Source organism: Cavia porcellus, unplaced genomic scaffold, assembly GCF_034190915.1.
Source record: "Cavia porcellus strain 051 isolate PalLab524CR breed Dunkin Hartley unplaced genomic scaffold, mCavPor4.1 scaffold_15, whole genome shotgun sequence".
NCBI lineage: Eukaryota > Metazoa > Chordata > Mammalia > Rodentia > Caviidae > Cavia > Cavia porcellus.
Window position 1 is genome coordinate 65,419,143 of NW_026947498.1, and position 15,888 is coordinate 65,435,030.

Consider the following 15,888-nt stretch of genomic DNA (forward strand, 5'->3'; position numbering starts at 1 on the left):
CAATGCGGGGAGGCCACTTCCACCTGGAGAGGAGGAGGAGCAAGGGGCCACTGAGAACCCTCAGACCCTGAGCTCTGTGGCTGTCTGGTTCTAGTCCTGGCTGGTGCTCTCTGGGCCTCAGCTGACTTCTGACAAGACTGACCCTGGTCCCCACCCTGGGCCAGTGTGCGCACTGCTGGGAAAATGACTTCCACCAAATCTCAGTATTCTCCCAGTGGTCCTTCCAAGTTCCTAAGACAGAACTCAAGCCTAGAAGTGATCTCCAGGTGTCAGGCTCTGCACAGGCACTGAAGTGCCTTGCTCTGTCAAAACAAACGAAGGAAATGAATCGTTACAGGACCCTGGAATACTTGATCCGACATCTGGCTCACATCGCCTCCTTCAGCAGCAAGACCAACATGCACGCCAGGAACCTGGCCCTGGTGTGGGCCCCGAACCTCCTCAGGTAACTGCGGCACCCTCAGCTGTTCACCGCCCCTCAGGGGCGGCAGGCAAGGAAATAAAGCCTGGGGCCTGCTGGCTCCCCAGAACACACACCTGCTCCTGAATGATGTGAATGAAAGGGAGTTTTAGCAGTCTGAACTCTGCTTCCTACTTGGAAACTCTGGGTTCCAAAGCCATTTCTTAACTGTAATCACAGTGTGGCTAAAATTATGCCCCTGTATGTTATAATTTCATAAAAAGCTCTTTCTTGTGGTTGGGGCTCATTAGCTTTCCTTGGTTTTAGTGGAGTCACAGCTGACTTAACTTGAATCAGCTGCCTGAAATAATGACCTGTCCCACAACTGGACAGCGGGGAACGGGGACCCTAAGAAGAACAGAAAATGTCAGTTCCTGTACATGCATGGGATGGTGTGCACAGTAGTCTCACATTTACAGTGTCTGGTAACTTCTAAGTTATTTCAGTGGGCTAGGTTCACAGCCTTTGGAGAGATCTTTTAGTTGGTCTTCAGTAGTTAAAATATTCTACACACTAACAGACTCTAGACTGGGGGCCCACAGGCTTCCTTAGTGCTTCAGGCTGTGAGGCAAATGCATTTATCCACTGACACCCCTTCTCCCGTGGTTCAGGTCGAGAGACATCGAAGCGGCCAGCTGCAATGGCGACGCAGCCTTCCTCGCCGTGCGTGTGCAGCAGGTGGTAATTGAGTTCATACTAAGCCACGTGGATCAGATCTTCAGCAGCAGGGCGCCTGGGGCTCCAGAGAAGGATGGTAAAAAGTCTCCCCACACCTGCCCACCCAGCCTGTTCTTTCTTGCCCTGGTCATGAGGCCCAAGACAAAGTGAGGGTGGGGTTGGCACTGGCTCTGACTTGTGTGTGCTGGGTGCGTGTGTGCACTGTGTTAGCATCTGGGGATCATGCGTGTGTGCAGCAAAAGAGATAGTGTGTGCAGTAAAGGAATAGTGTGTTTGCACATGGCTAGAGCATGTTCCTGACCAGTGATGTGATGAGACAGAACCTCAGTAATGTTACTGAGTTCTGAAACTTCTTTTAGATATTATCTAAAGGGACTAGCAACATTTTTGAGGGTGGATACTGGGTATTAAACCTTGCACTTGCCAGGCAGGCACTGTGCTGCTGAGCTATATCCTCAGCCTGAAACATTTTTCTTAATGATTAGATTTCATCTTTACTTGCTCTATAATATTTAAGAAGATTCTTATGGCTTCATCTAAAAATGTTTGTTTGTTTGTTTGTCTGACACAGGGTCTTGCTATGTAATTAAGGATGGCCTTAAACTCACTATATAGCCCATGGTGTTTTTGAGCTTGCAGTGATCTGCCTCAGCCTCCACAGTGCTGGGATAACAGGCATGCACCACCATGCCTGGCTTTCACCTAGAAGTCTTAAGGAATTCATTCTCTCACATATATTCAGAATGCATTTTCTTGGCAAGCATTTCCCATGTATATGAGAACCATATCTGTTACCTGATTGAAGTGTTCTTGTCCAGTTAGCTAAATATAGTTGAGCAAACCACTATAGTTATCTGTATAATCTACTGCAATTACCATCAAATTTAGATGACTTAATTGAGAGAATATGGGCACCAAAGCTGTGTCCTTATGGCTCTGAGTCCCTACATTAGTATATATATATATATATTTGGTATGTATTGAACCATTAATGCATTTTAGTTCCTTTTCTGTTCCCTTTCCTCCTCCATCTTTGATGCCAACTTAAACGCTTTCAGAGCTGTAGACAGAATGTGATCTGCATAGCATCGCCAAGAGAAATTAGGGAATTCTCACAAGGGCATAAACACATCTCCTCTAACAGCACCTATTAAAATGCTCAAAGATTTTTTTTATGTACATGCCCCAGTTTTGTGGGTGTCTCAATGCAGTATCTATTTGATAAATGAGGGTTCTGAGACCAGAGAGGCTGTGAGGCCTCTAAGATTCATTAAAAAAGTAAGTAGGTCACTCTACCTAGCACCAAGCTCCAGTCAAAGGTGTAGCCTGTGCTTTGCTATTTTACCTTTTCTGACTTCTCTCAATGAAAGCACAGACCCTCATCTGTGCCTTTGCAGCAGCCTAACAAACTAGACATCCCACTTGCTGGGCTCAGGGCCCCTTGCATATCATACTTGTAGTCGACACATGTGGCCATGAGGTCAGATTGAGCTCATCTCTGCCCTACTTGGCTTAGGACCATCAGGCTGAGTCCAGTTTGGCACAAAGCAGGCAGTCCAGGAGAAAAAAATTTATCATAGAGATTGAAACCTAAGGTTCTTCTGGACTCTGGGCATCCAAGGGCAAGGACTAAGCTGTGGAGACACTAATGTGAAACAGTTGTCATAATCCAAGTCCACTGACTCATGAAGTTGAAGAATGAAATCATAGACCAAAAGGAAGCTGAAGGGGAAGCGTTTATCGGGAATATAAGAAGAAAACAAGCTCTTGGTGGGCATCCAGGAAGGCTCCCAGAAAGTGGGGCACCACATAGCCCCTTGGTCCAGAACTTTTTTTATGGATAAAGGGAGCACAAGAAATTGCTCATTTATTTAGTGACCACTTATCACAGATAGCTCTGTGGGTTTAAAGTGACCAGTTGGAATTCAGGCTCTCTAAACTACTTACTCAGTGTGAAGAGTTTAAAGGAAACTATTTTAAAGAAAAACTGATTGTTCTGCACTTTTAAGTGGAGTTTAGTAGAAAGGAGCTGTAACTACTTTAGTAGAAAGAGGTTGTATCCCATGTTGCCTGAAGACCTCCTCATTCTAAGTCTTGGTTTTATTGTGTATCCTTACTTTAATTCTTAGCAATATGAATGATCACCCAACTCCAACTCAGGCCCTTTCCCTAGCTGGATGCTAACTAATTCAATTGTCTTCTACATTAAAAAAAAGTAAACAGGTATTGAGTTCCTCATATATACCAGATTTTGTCCTAGACATTAAAGACACATCTGTTCACAAAGTGGCAAAGACCCTGCCTCACAAAGAAATATGGTCTGGTTGGAAAGGCAAGTAATATATTTTACCAGTAAATACATTATCACTTCCAAGTCCATAAATACTGAGAAGAAAATAATCCCATGGTCAGTGATTGAGAGGTGTTGCCTTGGGACATAGTAGTCATGGTTTCAGATAAAATGTTCCTTAAGTGGAGACAGGAAACCAGTCACGTGAGAATCTGGAGGACAAATATCCCAAAGCGGGGAAAAAAACTTCAAAGTAGAAACAGGTTTGAAGTGTTACAGAAAGTGAGAGCCACTGTGATCTCCAAAGTGGGGTGCGCCACCAACTGGGTACCACAGACCAAAGTACTGAAGTTTTGGGAAGTGTTAGGAGAAACTATGAGGATTTTTTCATACATTTTTCTTTTATTGTTTTAATCAGCTTTTCATTGCTGAAATACAGTGCCCAACATCCATAATTTAAAGAGGAAGAGATCCCATTTGGCTCATGTTTTCAGGGGCTCAGGGTACAGCTGGATGGTCTGAGGCAGGAACATCGTGACAGGGGAGCATGGCAGAGCGAAGCTGCTCAGTTCATGGTGACCAGGAAGCAGTACAGGGGAACAGTGCTGGAGAGGAAGGGGCAAGGGGCCATCTGGGTACCTAAGGTCACGCCTCCACAGGCTCCCAGGCTCACCTGGAAGCATGCTTTATAATGCCCTCGTAATCCAGTCAAGCTGACATATTGCAGTTAACTGTCATGTGTTGTGTACATTATACAATAATTACTATTTAAGTTTTCTGTTCTATGGAATACTTATACAGAGGTATATATGTATAATTTATAAAGTACATGCACATATAAAGGGGATACACATTCAAATGTTTTTACTTAAAATTTTGTAGATCACTGAGTCATTGGGCAGAGTAGAGAGGTCAAAAAACCGAAAGATCCTGGCAGGTCGAGCTGAATCTGCTTTGCTCTCAGTGCCCTAAGCAAGCCCTGGGGGACTGTGAGGTGGTGAGTGTAGGATCTGAGTGCTCTGGCCGCTGCATTCCAAGAGACTGAGAGGCAGAAAGGTTGGAAGCAGGGAGAACAAGTTGGGGAGCCAGGGCAGGAATCAGGTGGGAATTCACACTGGTCTGTCCTCAGGTATCAGCAGAAGGGAAGGTGGCTGGATTCGGAATACAATTTAAGATAGAATTGTGTTAGCTTTCTCATTTCTGAGATACAGTACTCAACACCCACAACTTGAAGGAAGGAAGGTTTATTTGTAGTTTCAATCCATACACTGGCTCCCATAGAGAGACATCATGGCAGAAGGCGGTGGCAGAACAGAGCTGCTTAGTCCACGGTGCCTGGGAAGCAGAGCAGGGCAGGCTGCTGAGCAGAAAGGACCAGGAGCAAACGGAGACCCCACAGCCACATTGCCATGACCCAGCCAGGAACCCCTAAGTGCACTTCACCGGTCCCCGAGGCAGGTCCCAAGGCCAGTCAACCCCGTCCTAACTGCGGGGTGGCCAGCTTGCTGATAACAACGCTACGTGGTGGTGGTGGGGACACATGGAGCAAGGGAGTGAAATTGAAAGGAACTGCTCCAGGGTTTGGTTCGCACAGCGAGGAGCTCTGCGGTACCATTTCCATGGAGAAGAAGCTGGGAGTAGCTGTTCCTCTAAAGATGAGGTGTAACTCACGGTCTCTGACTTGAAATTTTTAGAGGTGCCTAAGCAAACACGATGAGAGCGCTCGGGTCCAGCCTCCCCCTGGAACCTGGAGCTGTGCAGATGTGGATCCTCGGGCTCAGACTCCTGACCCTGCAGTTCACCTGTCTCCATTGCTCTCACAGTGACTTACTTATTCTTTTACTTACTTATTTATCTTAAAAATTATCTATGAGCAAATATTAGAAATAAATTAAACTTTTTTATTATTTTTATTATATTTATTTTTTGGTACCAGGGATCGAACTCATAACCTCATGCTTGCCAGGTAGGCATTTCCACCACTGAGCTAAATCCCAGGCCCTATTATTATTAATTTTTAAAAATTTTTATTAGTACATGTCTGAAGTACATTATTATATTCATCATGGGGAATTGGTCCGTGTTCATAATGCATCTTTTTTTAAAAATTTTTTTAAAGTTTTTTATTTTAAGGAGAATAAAACCAAGCAAACTAAAACAGTGGAAGTGATACACAGATTTAAAAAAATAGGAGGTCAACAATTGCTACCACAGTGCCACCTGTTATCTTCAAAATAGTTGCCCATACCATCAGACATAGGAAAATCAAACAGAATAGAACCAATAAAAACAAAACAATGAACACAATGCAGGACTTCAAAACAAGATAATAGTAAATCCAAAGTAGCAACCATAATATATCTTGCTATCTTTGAAATAGCTGCCCATACCATCAGATATAACAAAATCAAACAAAACAAAACAGAATAAGATCAAATCAAACCAAACAATGAAAATGATACAGGATTTTAAAACAAGATAATAGGGAATTAACAATGGCTACCACCTTCTGCAGGAGATCCCCCATAGGTGCTATACTGCATATTGTTATCCTCTGAATAGGTGATCAGACTACCAGCTCATAATGCATCTTAATGGAATTTACTTCCATTAAAAGTGTAAACATTTTTAATATCCATCAAGTTAAGTTGGAAAATAAGGTTAAGTTCAGAAATTGTACTGAAATATTTTCAGGGTTGCAGAATGTATTTAACTTCAGTCCTGTAGAATGTCGGTCATGCTTACTGACTAGAAAGTCCTGGCTGTCACACGGTCTCCACAGTCTACAAAGCCTTTTCAGTGGCTTTACTTCCTTCTATTCAGAGAAGGACATGTCCTGCAAAGGTGCATGGAGCTGTTTGCTGACAACAAGGAGAGTCCCTATACCAAAAATCATCTTGTAATCTCTGTTGGCCCAAATTACCAAGTTTCCTTGGAAAATATGCAAAATCACCCCCAATTAAGAACCACTGATGAGCTGGATGCAGTAACACATACCTATAATTCCAGCATTCAGGAGGCTGAGGTAAGAGGATTGTGAGTTCAGAACCTGCCTGAGCATAGTGAGTTCAAGGCTAACCTGTACTAGAGTGAGAGTCTGTCTCAAAAAATGTGCCCATGTGAAAAAGGAGCCATTGATGGAGAAAGAGAGAAAGTTTGTATCACTGATGGTCTCATCACTGCTATAGAGTAGGAAAGGGTCTGTGCTGTCCACTAGAAGATAACCAGCAGTAGTGCGGTGTGTCACGTATGCTTCCCTGTGGACGTGGAAGCCAGTGTTCCAGGGTAAGTAAAGGCTCCAGCTTGCAACTGCCTTGGAGCAGGTGTTCTCTAGCTGTGAGAGGAGAGGCCCTCTCCTGCCTTACCCAGCTGAGCTAGGCCACCTCTGTGACTGGACAGACATTCCCAGCTGCCCAGAGTACTAGGCAGAAGTTGGAAACAGTAAAGACTCACGACGATTATTCTGGATCACATAAGTGTTCAATAGACATTTATTGGATGGATGGATGGTGCCTGTCTGGAAAGTCCTGAAAGCACAGTTACCCCCGAAGCCCCTATTTGGGGGAGTGTAGCTTTTACGCATGCATCTCTGTGACTGCATATGCATGCATGTGTATGTGGTACCTAGAACCTAAGGCCTTCACACTGAGCTACATACCCAGCCTTTTAAATTTTGAATCAGGATCTTACTAAGTCACTAAGTTGCTCTGGCTGGGCTGAAACTTGTGATCATCCTGCCTCAGCTCCCAGAGTGCTTGCATTCCAGGACTGCACCATCACACTCAGTACAATTGCCGGTTTTATGGGTGCAGCCTCAGCCCCAGCTGTCATGATACCTGGAGACGCCCAAGTCAACACCTGCCCTGTTAAGGAGGCCCAGCCAGAGGCACTCCCCGGGAGCCTGCAGGGCGGTCTTCTGAATGCAGCTCTCCTCTCTCCCTTACAGAAAGCCAGCCCATGGTGAAGAGCCTCACCCTGCCTGCCCTGTCCCTGCCCATGAAGCTGGTGAGCCTGGAGGAAGCTCAGGCCCGCAGCCTGGCTACAAACCACCCTGCTCGGAAAGAGAGAAGGGAGAACAGCCTGCCTGAGATTGTCGCCCCCATGGGTGCCCTCTTCCACACCGTCCTGGAGTTACCAGACAGCAAGTAAATGCATTCCTGTGACATTGGGGTGTGCTCGGGTAGCGGGGACAGAAGTGGAGCAGGGGCTCGGCTCACAGCTAGGATAGCAGTGAGGGCTGGGGGTTTGATCTAGGTGTCAGTTAAGAAACTTCCTCTACAGACAAGATCCCCTGTCTCCTACCAGAGACTCCAAGCCCCAGGCTGGGAACGGAGGCACAAGGGTCTCATCACAAGTCATGACTAAAATCCCTGACCTCTTAAATCTCCTTACATAAGGAAATTTACACAAACAAAAACCTGACGCCTGCCCTGCCCTGCATGAAAAAGGCTTCAAGATGAATCTAAAACCCAGAGAAAATCAACAGATTGGGAGTGCTCAGGGACAAGCCTCCCGGCTCCTCACCTCCTCTCCACCTGTCTGTGGCATCCCTCCCTCCAGAGCAAATCGTGCCTCCTCTGCCTCAGGAGGGTACCTTCTGTCCTCATCACCCCCTCCATTGCACCCCCTGTCTGCCCACCCCTCACCATGCTCCTCTCCAAAAGAGGCGGCGGCTGGCACAGTGATCAGTCACCTTACAGGAGATGTTGGCCGGGATGGTTGATCAGCAAAGAGATACATGGGAACGGGCACCTCAGGCGGGCCATTTCCCTCCTGGGAGGCAGGGTGAGGGCCATCACCCTGCACTGTCACACTGGGTGCTAGAGGAGCGGCACCCCTGAACTGCCCCCGGGGAACCCTCCATTTCTCCTCTGTGTGTGTCGGGCCTCCTGGAATCGAGTCCACAGCACCTCTCCCTTATCAGTGGAGAATAAGATTCCTTTTCCAGAATTGGGAAGAATTCCTGGGAAGTCCATTTTCTTTATGCTTTTGGCCCACAGCTGGGGCACACCATACCTCAAGTTATAAAAAGCACATCTGGGCCATGTGCTTAAAAACAAACACAAGTCAACTCCAAAGGAAACCCAGGCACTGAGATCTATTTCAGAATGATCATAAAGACAACTGAACCAGCTTAGAGTAGAGGCACATGCCTGCAATCCCAGCATTCTGGGGGGCTGAAGCAGAAAAGTCACGAGTTTGAGCCTAGCCTGGGCACCTTAGCAAGCTGGTGTCTCAAAAAACAAAAACATTTAAAAAAAAGTCAAAAGAGCTCAGGATGTAGCTCAACAAGAAGGCCTTGGTTTAATACTCTGGTAACACACACACACACACACACTCATGTGCACACACATGCACATGCACACCATAAACCTAAGATCTGGATATGCTGTGCAAACCCTTCAGAGAAGAGATCTTCTGTTGGACTACAGGTTGCAGAGTTCCACCTAGTCTGGTGGGTGGACCTCCTGGCCACAAGGCTTGCCTCTGTGGTGACCCCTAGTGGTGCCAGGTGCTCCCAGCCCAGTCTAGTGCTGTCCCCTCCTGCCCAAGTAGCTGGTGGCCACCCTCTGCATTCTCTGCAGTGACCACTGAGCCATCCTCACACACAGCCCAGATTCTTCCGGCTCTGTTTGCTCATCCCTCACTTTTTAGTCTGTGAAAGTCTTACCCAGCCCACACCTCACCTCTTCAGTGTTTACTCTTCACAACAAAACAAAAACTGCTATCTCTGAAAAGCCAGGACTGTAGCTTTTAGAGAATGTATAACTGCCTGATTCTTTGTGACCTTCAAATCTCCCACCAAGCTTCACCCCTACCCCACAGCTTTGGTACTGGCCCATGGAGAAGGGGTCTTTGCTCTGACTCACGGTAGCTGGGCATCTAGGGTGCCCCCAGACAGGGCAAGGTGAGAGCTGTGCTCGACTTGGATTGTACAGGGGAATTTCCTGAAACGTCAGAGCCGATCATTACAAAAAATGTGATTCTAAATTCCTTTTCAATTTACAAGTTCCCTGTGAGTGTCTGGTTAAATTAACCTCTTAATGGTTTGGCTCTTTTAGGAGAAAGCTTTCCAGTAAATCAAAGAAGTGGAAATCTATATTTAACCTGGGCCGTTCTGGATCAGACTCCAAATCCAAGCTGAGTAGAAATGGGAGTGTGTTCCTGAGAGGACAGAGGCTGTCGGGTAAGAAGTGAATCTTCCGCCACAAATGTTTGCTTTCTAGGTCTGCCTCTTAAGTCTTTGACTTGGTTACATCGAATCACTAGCTCTGCCAGGCAGGGTGGCACATCCCTGTGATCCCAGCACTCTGGAAGGCAGAATCACAAGTCTGAGCCCAGGCTGGGTGACTTAAACAGACCTTGTCTCAGAATACGAAGTTTTAAAAAGCCCTGTGGGTTGTAGCTCAGTGTGAAGGCTTTGGGTTCAACCCCATTATCCCCCCCCGACTCAAAATGAAAGAAAAAAAATCACTAATCCTAGCCCCAGAAGAGAAATTTCTCAACAGTGGATTTTTCAAAAAATAATAAAAATAATAGTTTAGTTTTTTCTTTTTCTTTTCTTTCTTTTTTTTTTTTTTTTTTTTTGCTTACAGAGATACCCTTCATGCAGCTTCTCCTAAGGCTAACATCTTCATAATGGCAAGACAGTTACTGCAACCAAATAATGAGTACAATCTTTGGTGTTTTTCGTTTTTGTTTTTGTGTTGGTCGTAGAACCCAAGATCACACGTGGCAGACATCCACTTTTCCTCTAAGCTACAATCGCAGCCCTTTCCATTTTATTTTGAGACAAAGCCAAAGTTGCCCAGGCTGACCTCAAACTTGTAATCTTCCTGACTAGCTGGGATTAAAGATGTGAGCCACCTCCCCACCTTAATTCTCAGATCTTATCTGGACTTTGACCGCTTGTGCCACTGATGTCCCTTCTGGTCCAGGATCTGATCCAGGAACCCATATTACATTTAGCTGTCAAATCACCTTATTTCCTCTCGTCTGGGACAGTTCCTTAGTCTCTCTGGTCTGGATATTTTGGAAGAGTGTGGGCCACTTATTTTGCAGAACTGTACTTCAGTATGAGTTTCTTTAATATTTTTCATGGTTAGGCTGAGGTTACAAATTTTTGCAGGAACTCTATGGAGCTTATGCTATTCCTACCTCAATGTGTACTAATAGGAAGTACCGTATGTCAGTATCCAGTGGTTTGTGACGTTAACTTTGGTCACTTGATTAAAGGACTGTCATGACTTTCAGCATCAGTAGATCAGTTCTTACCTACAAAGTTATTACTGTGATTGTTCTAAATGGTCTTTTTCTATTCACTGAAATTGTATCTGTCCCTTCTTCCCTCAGGGATGTGATTTTTAAATGGAGATGCTTTCCCCAAAGTGTGTATTGCTCAGTAATGAATAGAAATTGATGCAAGAAAAAAAGAGAAATTGATGCAAGAAAGAAATGAAGGAACCACTGTACAATGAAGGCTCTAACCAGTTCAGATGAATATTATGTCAGGAAAGGGGAGACCAAGGAAACTTTCCATAATGATTTACTTAGTTTTACAAATCGAAAGTATGATTTTTAAAATGGAGGCAGTAATTATGAAAGCAAGTTGGACTGAAAAAAGGAAGCTACAAAGGATTATTTTAGAGACAGATAAGGGAAAAGGGGATCTAAACTGAATATTAGATGACATTAAGAAAGTATAAATTCTCATAGTGTGTGCTAATTATTCTTAGAAAGCACACACAAAAATTGAAGTGTTTAAAATGAGATGTCAAAATACTGAAACTCACTTTCAAACAATTTAATGATGGAGGTAAGCAGATAGATGTATATATAAAAATAGATAAAGCAAATTGAAGTATAAAATATTGAAGCAAAGTTTCAAATAATTCAGTGAAATAAGATAGGTAGATGTAGATATATAAAATAGATAAACACAATGTCAATAATTGTCAAAACTAGCTGTTAAAAGTTCAATTTTTCTGATTGCTTGAATATTTCATTAAATATTACGGAAAAACTAATTCCTATAAGAAAAATAAGAGGAGGTATTTTTAAAGACTTTCCTAATGATAATTCCATACTAAGGGTCAAAAAGTGCAGATGTTAGAAATCTCCCTCCTTACCTGTTAGAGCAGGGAAGGGTGTCACAGCACATAGCAATTACGAAGATTTACACTATGAATGCGAATACGATTCACGTGACTGATGCAAGGAGGGGATTTAGTAGCGTCTATAGCTGGACATCTGGATACAGGGAAGGCTTCCAGCTTGGTATAATACAGGGGCGGCTCCATTCTGTTCTCCTCAGCTGTGCCGTCCTCTGGCCAGCTTCCTCCCCACACTGGCTTCCCTATTTCTATGTCTGAAGAGAAAGAACATCATTTCTGGTGGTCTTCTTCTGAGAGCATGATCCCTCCCCTCCATGGCTAAGTCACATGAGTCCCTGTGGCTGGAGCAGTGCCGCGTGGGGATCAGCTTTGTGGGGCTTCTGAGTCAGACATTATACCTATGGCGGGCAGAGAGGAAGTGGATTCTGGGTAGCAGTCGGTCACATTCATTGGACAGGGAAACATATCTTTCACAAACGGGAAGATAGCCCAGATGAAAAAGACAGGTTGCTACCATTTGGCAGAATAGATACAAATAAAAAATTAGGATTCTCAAAAAAAGAATGGGAGGAAGAGTACCTGACAAGAAACTTTTGATCTATCGTGAGAGCTTGTTTAAGTACATCAAAAGGAGAATTTCCGTTTCAGAATCAGTGATGCAGCAATGTAAGAGGCTTGCCAGTAATGAAACATCAAAAGCTAATAGAACAAAACGAATGGGCACCAATGAAATACACGACTTGCCTTGATCCTGTCTTGGAAATATATCCACCCCCAAGTGGTTTTCTCAAAGAACAAACCCAAAGCGCAAGACCAAGATTTTGTAGACTCACAGAACTCCCAGTGCCCATGCCTCAGAGTTGCCCACAGGATGTTCAGTGCCAGGGCAGTTTGGCCTGGAAAGGTCTGCAGTGAGGTGTATCTGTAATGCCGTGGAAGCTCCCCGGGGGACTCCGCTATGCAGCCTGGTTGAAAGTCACAGTTCTGAGATTTTAAGAACACTAAGCAGAGAGAGAGAGAGAGAGGGAGAGAGAGAGAAAGAGAGAGGCAGAGAGAGAGAGAGGCAGAGAGAGAAAGAAAGATAGAGGCAGAGAAACAGAGGGAGTTAGTTTACCAAACTGACAGAGCTCTGATGGGGCCAAGGGGTGAAACTGAAGGACCGTCAAAAGCAGGGTTCCCTTGGCCCCTGACCGCCGCGTGAGGGGCCGCTGGCTACTGGGAGATCATTGCTGGGAACCCGGGGAGCTAAAGAGCACCAGCCTATGGTCATAGTTTTAGGGAGTCCTCACTTAAAGGTGGGCCACTGAACCCTATGACCCAGTCCACCCCTCTGGCCTCGGTGATACATGAGCTTGATATTTTTTCAAATAGACATGTGAAAAAGGAGAAGTTAATGGAATAACATATGTAAATAAGATTTCATTCCATAACTAACAGCATTTTAAAGATGAACTCACCAAATAGTATTGGAAGTTTTATTAGGTAGAACTGGGGAAGAAGGTTTGTTTAAGCATGTTTAGAAAACTGAAAAGAAATTTAAAAAAATAAAAGAGTAAGAAAAAAGTGAATTGTTGACTGAATGCACTTTATGTCAAATATAAAACTCAGGCATCCGAACTGATCCAATTTAGGTTCTTTTGGCATATTATCAAAATGAACCCCTGAGCAGAGAAATCCCAGAGCCATGGGGCGATGGTAGTTGTAGGGTTTTCCTTTAAGTGAAGTGATCAAGAGAAAGAACACAAAAGCTGTCAGATAATGAGAGTGGGTATGTACCTTGTGAGGCCAGACCAGTGCTCCAGACATAAAAATATAATGTAAATACAGCCATGGGCCAAGGAGTCCCGAGTGACCACCCAAGAAAGAAGTGGGGTCTCCTTGGGGTCTGTGGCAGAAGCTGCCCTTCTGGGCTGCTGTTGTGTGCAAGGCCACAAGGAGGTGTGGAATGAGGAAGAAGATCGAGGGGCTGGACATGCAGCAAGGTGCCTGGTGATGTGTGTTTTATATATCCAAGGCCCTAAGAAAAGGAAGTGGGGAGGAGGAGGAAGGATCCAGACCAAAGGGGGACATTCATGCTGCTCCCCCTCTGTGACACTCAGGGTCGCCTCATCCTGGCCCCTCCAGGTCAACATGTGGAAACCAGAGAAGGTCAGTCACGCAGCTCCTGGAAAACAAAATCAAAGCACATCTCAGAATGCACAGACACAGGGACGCCAGCCGGGCAGTTTTCAATGATAAATTAGTTTCTAAGCTCGTAGAAATAGCAAGTCTTCTAAGGATAAGAACTCAGCATGTTCCTGAAAGCGAGGAGGCTGAGCCCCAGGCTCCCATTGGGAAGATGACTGCTCCCTCCCAGGGCTGCCCCAGGCAGAGAATCCCGGGCTGAAGAGGCCAGCAGGAGGTCAGAGCTCCCTGGAGGAGGGTTTGGAAAAAGGTGGGGAACTCGAAAGGACAGACAAAAACAAGTGTGAGTTATGGCCCACCTTGGACTAGGGCCAGCCCAGCCTGCTTCTTGTAGGACCATCTCCATCTCCCTCTTCATTGCTGAGCCCTGGTGGATCCTGAAGAGCAAGCCGCAGTAATCAACAAGATTTCCTCTTCTGGGATATTTGCTTTCTTACAGGCTGTCACAACTTAAGAGTCATTTCTCACTCGGCCACACACCAGCTCTATTTTCCTCCTTTTACATGTAAGAAAACTAAGGTTTAGAAAAAATAAGCTGTTTATTTGAGGTCATGTGGCCCCAGAGTGGCAGATTGGGGTTCAAGCTCAGATCTGTGTGAACCCAGAGTGACCTTTGTGATACTAGTCCTGGACTCTGCCGGGCCTTCAGGTGTTTTCTTTCTCCTCCTAGCAAGTGGGACCTAAAAGAAACTACCTCCAAGCCCGTCCAACTCCCTGAAAAGAGATCATGTTGGTGAACAGGACTGTCTTAGTGTGTTTCCTGTCATTATAACAGAATTGTGAGGTATAGTAATTTATAAAGAACAAAGGTTTATTTTGGACCACAGTTCTTGAGGCCAGGATGTCCAAGGTTATGGCACTGACATTCACTTGGCTACTGGTGAAAGCCTTGTAGACTCCTTGAGCAGAAATGGAATGAAAGCAGGTCAGTGGAGAAGAGAGGAAAGGAGGCCAAGTCCTTGTTATAGCTAAGCACTTTCTTTAACAAAGGTACTAACCCAGTCATCAGGCACCGCCCCCATGACCCAAACACCTTCCACCAGGTCCAGCCTCTCACACTGCTGTCTTGAGGGTTTAAGTTTCTAGGACCTAAGTATTTGGGGGACACACAGCAATGTCTAACTATTACTGTGCCTGGAATAGGATTTAGTGTCCCCCAAACCCCTCTATTGTAGCTTACAAACATGCATAGATTGTTCCATGCCCATAGCAGCTCTTCAAAATAGGTTTGATTTGCTCAGCATCGGGAGCAGGATGAGATCGGTGGGTGAAATTATTGGAAAAACAGTCAGCTATCCACTTCAAAGAGCAGAAATGTATGGACATAGGGAGAAAGGGGGTTCTGGCTCCCCAAGGCCCTGTAACCTGTTACACCTAATTCCTGAGCACTGGTAGATGGCCACAGCTCTCTTGCCTATGTGGGGCTCCATGGGCTGTTCTTTGTATATTTTTTATACAATTAAATTGGTTTCAAGCCAGTAGTACACACCTGTATCCCAGCACTTGGGAGGCTAAAGCAGATCACTGTGAGTTCAAGATTAGCGTGGGCTACAAAGTGAGTTCAAAGCCAGCCTGATCTGTATAATGAAGCCGTGTCTTAAAAAGGACAAAAAAGTTTTTAAAAATTTTTTTAAACTGGACTCAGGACTCCTCATTTACTCATAGCTATTGAACAAAACTGATGTTTATCTGTAAAATTTTGATAAAGCCTTGCTGTATCATTGCCCTGCTTTTAAAAGGTCACACCCTTTGAGAATGCAGAAACAGGAATGTGTGTGTCATCCTCCCAGCCCTCAGGAGACTGAGGCAGGAAGATTCTGAGTTAAAGGCCAGGCTGGGCTCTAGAGCAAGACTGAGAGAGAGAGAGAGAGAGAGAGAGAGAGAGAGAGAGAGAGAGAGAGAATGAGAATATGAATGTTTTGAAAGGGATACATGATAAATACTTGACTTTCCTAAAGAAATTTCTCTTGTGTGCTTACAGCCTGACCTATTATTCTGAATGCTAACTCTTAATATGCATTCATCAGGGATATTTTCTCTTTTGTCTTTAGTGGAAAAGGCTACTATCCGACCAGCTAAGAGCATGGACTCGCTCTGTTCAGTGCCTGTGGAAGGTGAGGCTTTATAGTTTCTGAACTGGGCACTACAACTGGGGGACTGGA

General features: G+C 44.9%; 2 protein-coding genes across 5 annotated transcripts in view; one reads left to right on the forward strand and one right to left on the reverse strand.

The window, feature by feature from the left end:
- The window catches only part of Arhgap31 (Rho GTPase activating protein 31), a 115,335-nt gene that overhangs the window by 79,174 nt on the left and 20,273 nt on the right, over positions 1–15,888 (forward strand). The window contains exons 5-9 of one of the 2 annotated variants that reach the window (XM_003469216.5): positions 338–445; positions 1,072–1,214; positions 7,375–7,573; positions 9,491–9,615; positions 15,778–15,840. In XM_003469216.5, the coding sequence (XP_003469264.1) occupies positions 338–445; positions 1,072–1,214; positions 7,375–7,573; positions 9,491–9,615; positions 15,778–15,840 (638 nt within the window). The remainder of the gene's footprint in view (positions 1–337; positions 446–1,071; positions 1,215–7,374; positions 7,574–9,490; positions 9,616–15,777; positions 15,841–15,888) is intronic. The other variant, XM_063225019.1, reaches the window with a different exon arrangement.
- The window catches only part of Tmem39a (transmembrane protein 39A), a 52,784-nt gene continuing 49,899 nt past the window's right edge, over positions 13,004–15,888 (reverse strand). For all 3 annotated transcript variants that reach the window (XR_010039444.1, XR_010039445.1, XR_010039443.1), the window contains 2 exons: positions 14,026–14,103; positions 13,004–13,706 (listed from right to left, as the gene is read on the reverse strand). The gene's annotated coding sequence lies outside the window, so the exon portion shown is untranslated. The remainder of the gene's footprint in view (positions 13,707–14,025; positions 14,104–15,888) is intronic.